At 37.6% G+C, this 7541-nt stretch overlaps 2 protein-coding genes across 2 annotated transcripts; both read right to left on the reverse strand.

Moving 5' to 3' along the window:
- Positions 1 to 1982: 1982 nt before the first annotated feature.
- LOC147521675 (uncharacterized) lies at positions 1983 to 4011 on the reverse strand. The gene is made up of 5 exons (XM_086566164.1): positions 3890 to 4011; positions 3737 to 3809; positions 3427 to 3653; positions 2601 to 2877; positions 1983 to 2375 (listed from the first exon to the last, which is right to left on the reverse strand). The coding sequence occupies exons 1-5, from the start codon at positions 4009 to 4011 to the stop codon at positions 1983 to 1985; spliced, it is 1092 nt and encodes a 363-aa protein (XP_086422290.1).
- An 814-nt stretch (positions 4012 to 4825) lies between these two features.
- LOC147521676 (uncharacterized) lies at positions 4826 to 7058 on the reverse strand. The gene is made up of 2 exons (XM_086580290.1): positions 6475 to 7058; positions 4826 to 5914 (listed from the first exon to the last, which is right to left on the reverse strand). Exons 1-2 carry the CDS (start codon positions 6801 to 6803, stop codon positions 5083 to 5085), a joined length of 1161 nt encoding a protein of 386 aa, XP_086436416.1. The 5' UTR covers positions 6804 to 7058; the 3' UTR covers positions 4826 to 5082.
- Positions 7059 to 7541: the final 483 nt, after the last annotated feature.

Below are 7541 nucleotides of genomic sequence, written 5' to 3' on the forward strand. Positions count from 1 at the left end.
TGCCATTAGGATTTTACAACTCCAATTGCAAATTATTGTATAGCTCATAAATATCCACTCTCTATTGTTTCCAATGGAGAAGTGTAAAAAAGTTCAATTTTAAACTCGGATGACATTTAAAGTGACGTCTCCTCTTTAATTTAAAGAGGGACGTCACTTCAATTGTCGTCTGAGTTTAAAATTTTCTAATTGTAACTTTAGAAATAGATAGGGACGACACTCCAAGTGACGTCCGAACGTTTCTTTTGTTCAGATGCGTGTTCAAGTGTCGCCCGGGCTATTTATCAACTGATAGCGAGATGGGAAATTCTCCACCCCCTCTATCAACTAATAGTCTATTACTTACGGTTTAGCATCCCCATTGGATAGAGTTTTTTGACAATTAGGGTATAAAATTTCCACAAGGAGATGCTCTCAGTTTACTCAAAACAATATAGATCCCTGTAGCAGCCGTACCATTTTTTTTTTTTAGGGAATAATAAAACTAATGAAATTACATAGTAACATACTAACACATATAAAACACTTCAGACAATTTGACAGAATTACAAATTTACAATACCATAATGAGATGAATCGTTGGACATTATGTCAAAGATGTTTTACTGAATATTTCTGATAATGTTTATTGATGTTTTACTGAATACAGAGATCTCCTAGATTCACATATCTAGGAGAAGATAATACTCTTACTAAATACATAAGATACTTCCTAATACTAAATATAGTAACAAATATTCTAACACCCCCCTTCAAGTTGGTGCGTGGATATACACATGCCCAACTTGAAAAGAGTAAGCGCACCCCGCGCTCTTGTCTTGACGAACCTCCAAGAGAGTAAGTGTGCCCCGCGCTTGGATATGCCTGGACAAGGGCGCGCCCCGTGCTCTTGTCTTGACGAACCTCCAGGAGAGTAAACGTGCCCTGCGCTCGACTTTGCCTAGCCAAAGACGCGCCCCCCGACTTACCTTATTTCAGCAGCCCCTCAAGTTGGTGCGTAGATATCGCACTTACCCAACTTGACAAGAGAATCATTAAACACCTTGCTAGCCACTGCTTTAGTAAAGACATCTGCTAGTTGGTCTTCAGACTTTACAAATGGAAAAGTAATAATTCCAGCTTCAAGTTTCTCTTTGATAAAATATCTATCAATCTCCACATGCTTCGTCCGATTATGTTGAACATGATTATGAGCTATCTTTATAGCTGACGTATTGTCACAATACAGGTTCATTTCCACTTTTGGTTTAACACCCAAGTCCGTCAACAAGTTTCTCAACCACATCAACTCACATACCCCATATACCATACATCTATATTCAGCTTCAGCACTTGATCTCGATACTACTGGCTGTTTTTTACTCCTCCAAGTCACAAGGTTTCCACCTACAAAAGTGAAGTATTTCCACTTTTGGTTTAACACCCAAGTCCGTCAACAAGTTTCTCAACCACATCAACTCACATACCCCATATACCATACATCTATATTCAGCTTCAGCACTTGATCTCGATACTACTGGCTGTTTTTTACTCCTCCAAGTCACAAGGTTTCCACCTACAAAAGTGAAGTATCCTGAGGTAGACCTTTCATTGTCGGTGAACACCTTCGCCTAATCATCGGTGTAACCTTCTACTTTTAGGTGATCATGTTTTGAGAACAATAAGCCTTTACCCGGAGCAGATTTCAAATATCTCAATATGTGCTCTACATCATCCATATGAGGTTTACGTGGGTCATGCATGAATTGACTCACAACACTAACTGCATGCATACGCAATATCTGGCCTGGTATGCGATAAATAGATCAGTTTCCCTACAAGCTTATGATATCTACCCTTATCGGTAGGAGTTGCATTCAAACACAGAAACAGCTTGTGGTTCTACTCAATGGGAGTATCAACTGGCTTACACCCCGAGCATTCTAGTCTCAGATAATAAATCAAGAATATATTTCCGCTGGAATAAGAAAATACCATTTTTTTTATCGGGCTACATCAATCCCAAGGAAATATTTAAGGTCTCTGAGCTGTTTCATTTCAAACTCAAAAGCCAGATACTGTTGTAAACTAGAAATCTCCTCATGATCATCACCAGTCACCACCATATCATCAACATAGATAATCAAAGCAATAATTTTACCTCTTCTGTGTTTTAAAAACAAAGTGTGATCCGAGTTGCTTTGTTTGTAGCCGAACTTCTTCATAGACTTGGTGAACCTGTCGAACCAAGCTCTTGGAGACTGTTTTAACCTATACAATGCCTTCTTTAGTTTACAGACCATTGTTGTATCTGAGTATTCTGGTATACCTGGGAGAGGATCCATATATACTTTTTCAGTAAGATCTCCATGCAGGAAAGCATTTTTTACATCAAACTGAAGAAGAGTCTAATCTTTGTTAGTTGCTAATAACAAAAGTACTCTCACAGTATTGAGTTTAGCAACCGGTGCAAAAGTTTCTTGATAATCTACACCATAAGATTGTGTATACCCTTTCACAACCAGCCGAGCTTTGTATCTCTCAATAGCCCCATCTGCTTTGAGCTTGACTGTAAATACTCATCTGCACCCCACTATCTTCTTTCCCTTTGGTAAGATTACAAGTTCCCAAGTGGCATTCTTTTTCAGTGCTGCCATTTCTTTTGCCATAGCTTTGGTCCATCTAGAACCTACTAAAGCTTCCTGCATTTTACTAGGAATAGAGACAGATGATAACTGGAGTACATAAGATGCATATGACTTGGACAACTTGTGGGATGACACATGATTGCTTATGGGATATTTCACTTTAGCTTTAGGATCAGGTTCATATTTAATTGGTGGTTGGCCACGGTTAGATTGAGGTGGAAGATGATATTGAACTCGTTCAGAATTAAGACTAGGTAGGTTAACATCATGAATATTAGAATCAATAATAAGACTAGGTAGGTTAACATCATGAATATTAAAATCAATAATAATAGAGTCAGGCGATACCTCTAATGGGTCTTCTGGAGAAGATTGTTCTGGAGAAGATTGGATTAGTGGATCCGTTGTAGGAGGTAATGTACTATCATGGATTTGATCTTCATATTCTTCATTTGAGCACTCAGTGGGGGTTGCATCGACTTCTTCTATTGAGTTTTTATCACTAGGTGATTGTGCGTGGTCCCGATAAATCAAAGACCATTATATCATCATGATTCTGCATTTCATTTCTATTGTCCCCCTGAAGTGAAAAATCAATGATCTCTGCATAAAAAAAGTCGTGTTCATGGAAAATGACATCCATTGAGACAAAAAAAAATTTAGACGATGGACGATAACACTTATAACCCTTCTGAGTTGAGTCATACCCAACAAAGACACACTTTAATACACGTGGATCAAGTTTGGTGCGCTGTGGTGTATGTTCTATTGTGTATATAAGTGAATATACACCACACACCAGAAGATATATAGTGCTAAATGAACAATGGGCGGAAGCGTACAGTGATCAGAAAGCACATCTAAGGGTCTCCAAAATTGGACAACACTAGAAGGTGTACGATTCATTAAGTAAACAGCAGAGGTCAAAGCCTCGCCCCATAAGTGAGATGGGACATGACCACCAATTAATAAAGACCGAGTGATCTCTAAAAGATGTCTGTTTGTTCGTTCTGCAACCCCATTTTGCTGAGGGGAATAAGAGTAAGAGGTTTGATGTAGAATACCAACCGAATGCATAAAGCCAGTCAATTCTTTTTTGAAATACTCACCCCCATTATCGAGCGAACAACCTTTCGAGATGCCAAACTGGTGTGAGCACCATCCGATGGAAAAGGGGAAAAACTGCATGCACATCACTTTTATGTTTCAAAAATATACCCAGTCATCCGAAGTATAGTTATCGACGCACAAAAGTAATAAACCATTTCATCCCGTTATGTGTAGGACGTGGGGCAGGACCCCAAACATCTGAATGAACTAAAGAAAAAGGAGTATCAGCTATATTATCACTCGAAGAGAAAATAGTACGATGGCTTTTCGCCATTACACATGTTTCACAAGCAAAATCAGAAAGACTACAACTATTAAATAAAGATGGAAATAATCTCCTAAGATAACCAAATGAGGGATGTCCTAGTCGTTTATGCCAAAGCCAAATCTCGCATTTATTTTTATTAACCTTATCGTCACTCATAACATGAGCTTGGACTCCTTGATTGGACCGTTGAAAACCATCCTCTAGATAGTACAATCCTCCACTTTGTTTACCACTACCAATCCTCTCTTTGGTAAGGGTGTTTTGAAAAATACAGTGAGTAGGAAAGAACAAGACAACCCAATTATGAGATTTGGTTAATTGGCTAACAGAGAGAAGGTTACAATTTAATGATGGAACAAATAAAACATCATGGATAGATAAAGAAGGGGACAGAGGTACAGTGCCAATACCAACAACTGGAGATGACACACCATTAGCATTAGTAATGACTGATTTGGAACAACTAGAGGAGAAATGGTTAAATTTATAGCGATCGCAAGTCATATGATCAGTAACACCCATGTCAATTATCCAATCACTATTTCCAGTAAAAGCAATAAGAGCAGAGTTAGATATACCTTACTGGGCAACAAATCCGGCAACATTGACTAAGTAACTCTTCGAGTTAGAAGACATGACAGCGGAATCGTTATTGGAATGCACAATAACGGAATTATTATTGGTAGGTAAGTCTGTCATTATTGGTAGATCAATAGACAAACAATGACTATAAAATAAGAAAAACAAAACACCAAAAAAAGCTTTGATTCCTATAATAGAAAGATAATCGGAGTTGGCTCTTGATACCATGTCAAAGATGTTTTACTGAATATTTCTGATAATGTTTATTGATGTTTCTAGTAGTATATATACATGAATACAGAGATCTCCTAGACTCACATATCTAGGAGAAAATAATACTCTTACTAAATACACAAGATATTTCTAAATACACAAAATACTTTCTAATACTAAATATAGTAACAAATATTCTAACACATTACATATTTACAGACAAATATTCTAACACATTACATATTTACAGACTTTGATATCAACAAATAAATTAAGGAACTGTCACTCCCATTTGCTCTGAATATGATGGTTATGCCTAAAATCACAAGTTAGCAACAAGGTCCCGTCCAATCTGCTCAAAGCAAATCTCTCCACCAACACATAACAACCAAATCTTTTCCAACCCTTTTCTCCCTCAAACTCCTCTATCCTTTCAACATTCACATCTCTCCACCCTCCCATTTCTTGCACCCTTCTCATATTCTCTACAATAGCTATACTCAAACCCAAGCTTAACTCTCCTCCACCACGGCCGACATTGTTATACCATATTGTTCCATCCCGTGCATGTGTATCATCTTTCATAACTTCCACCCCAAAGAGTGAATTCACTTCCTTTTGCACATTCACATTTACATTGACCGTGTTGCTTTTACTATTGTTTTCGCAGGAAAAGATCTCTTCCCAGCACTGCTCCAGAGTCATCACATAATATAAAGAGCTCTTCATCTGATCCTTTACTAGTCCATTTTCCTTAACAAATACAAATGGACAGTACCATTTCCCCACAAGTACGGATGTTGAACGCTTATTGGAATTTGTAAAGTCAAATATAGGGAGTTTTTTTCTTAGAGAAAAATTTAAGCCATGTGCTTCACTCAGTTGGTTTTGGAATGAACTTGAGGTATGAACAGTCCAACCTTTTCTTCTAAGGAAAAATGGAGGAAATCCATCGGGAGCTATGGACTTAGCGAAATATCCATAGCGCCGCTTAAATATCTGCACTTGTTGATATATGTCTCTATGATCAAAAGCTCTCGGCTTAACGTCCTTCACACATCTGCAGAAACAACATGTGGACATATCCTCTTCTTTTGAACAAGTGCATGCTTGCCTGCATAAAAAATTTGAGATTTGAATAAAAACAAATGGCCGATAATACTTGGTCATAATCAAGGTACACGTCAATACCATTTGTATTTGCCATATCTTTTCTTTTACACATAATTTCACTGTCGACTTTTCTTCTTCCTCAAATTATGTGTTGAGGACTTAAGGTTTATAATTGCTATTCATTTTTTTGGATTCTCAAGCAGATGAATTAACGCTCGTATGTCTATAAAAAAAACGTTTCACCTACTGTATATATATCATTAAATTCCAATTTTATTCTCAAACTGATTTCCGCGCGAGTTCAAACTCGGAAATAAATTGGTATTTCAAAGTTCTAATACGAGGCGTACCAGATATATACTTCGACTCGTTCCATACTCTTATGTATGTGCTGAATTTTGCTATTATTTGGGTGAAAGCCTGGTTTCCAGCCCTCTGAAATATTAGCTAATTTGACATTTTGTTATTTTTGTACCATGCTAACTGGATTGTAATTTTCTAAATAAATCGCTTGTAATCAAATTAAATGATAAACTAATATGTTAGTAATAAGAAGCATACCCTTTGTATTTACGGCCTTCGGCTCTAATGACATAGTACTGATTTGAAGACAAAGGCTGATCAAGAACTGGAATGAACCAAAGCTTGTGAACTTCAGTCCTTCTATGTTCACTACTGCCTGTTCTATAATTCACGTTCAATATCTTGTTTTGAGGAAATGGAAGCTCTTTAACACCAGTGTCTTTACAAGTACCCCAACAACATGTATCTTCTGCTTCTGTTTCTTCATCTGTGAGTACAATATAACCTGAATTTGGACCTTCAGTTGGAGGTTCTGAAAGGCTGCTGGGATCCTTTCTGTACATAGAAAGTGGCCTTGCTACATACATTTTGATTTAATTCTTTGAATTCTGTCCACAGGCTCTTTCTGCAGTACCAAACTTCTAATATAGGACTACATATATTTTTTCCATGTCGCGTTGATTTTTCTTAAACTGTTTCAAGGTTTTGAATTTGACCATTCAAAACTATACTGCCAATTTACATCCTGAGTCGTGGTGTTTATCTGCCAAGATACATGTTTAGTGATAACTTAGAAGGCACGCCAAAGGCCCAAAGCCATTCCACTAAACCACAACTCGCACACAAGACGACTGGCATGTATCTTCCTCTCCAACCAACAGCTGAAGAGGACCCCTTAATCAACATTTCTTAATTCTTAATATTTTCTTGAGTTGATCTAGACACTCAACTCCAACACGTCTATGCGTGAAAACAAATAAACAAATCTGAGCGAAATTTGACTAGAACTAAGTCGCCATTGATAGTAATTTAATTATTCGGAAAAAGCTACTCGCACCATTCCCATGACCCATCCCAATGCTATTTCGAGAGACATTAATGTTGGAATCTCTAAGTGTATTTCGAAATACTTGTGAGTGTGTGCAAAGTGGAGGAGATGAACCATATGTGTTCTCTCCACTTTAGTGCATAGTAGATAGTCCCACATTGGTTATCCACCACATCGGGTTGGGTTTGGGCTTGGGCTTGGGCTTACTGTTGTGGGTAGTGGTTTGACCAATTGCCTAAACTTGTTTTGCTTTTTTCTTCAGCAGCAAGTTTCGGTG

Source organism: Coptis chinensis, chromosome 1 (assembly GCF_015680905.1).
Source record: "Coptis chinensis isolate HL-2020 chromosome 1, ASM1568090v1, whole genome shotgun sequence".
Taxonomy (NCBI): domain Eukaryota; kingdom Viridiplantae; phylum Streptophyta; class Magnoliopsida; order Ranunculales; family Ranunculaceae; genus Coptis; species Coptis chinensis.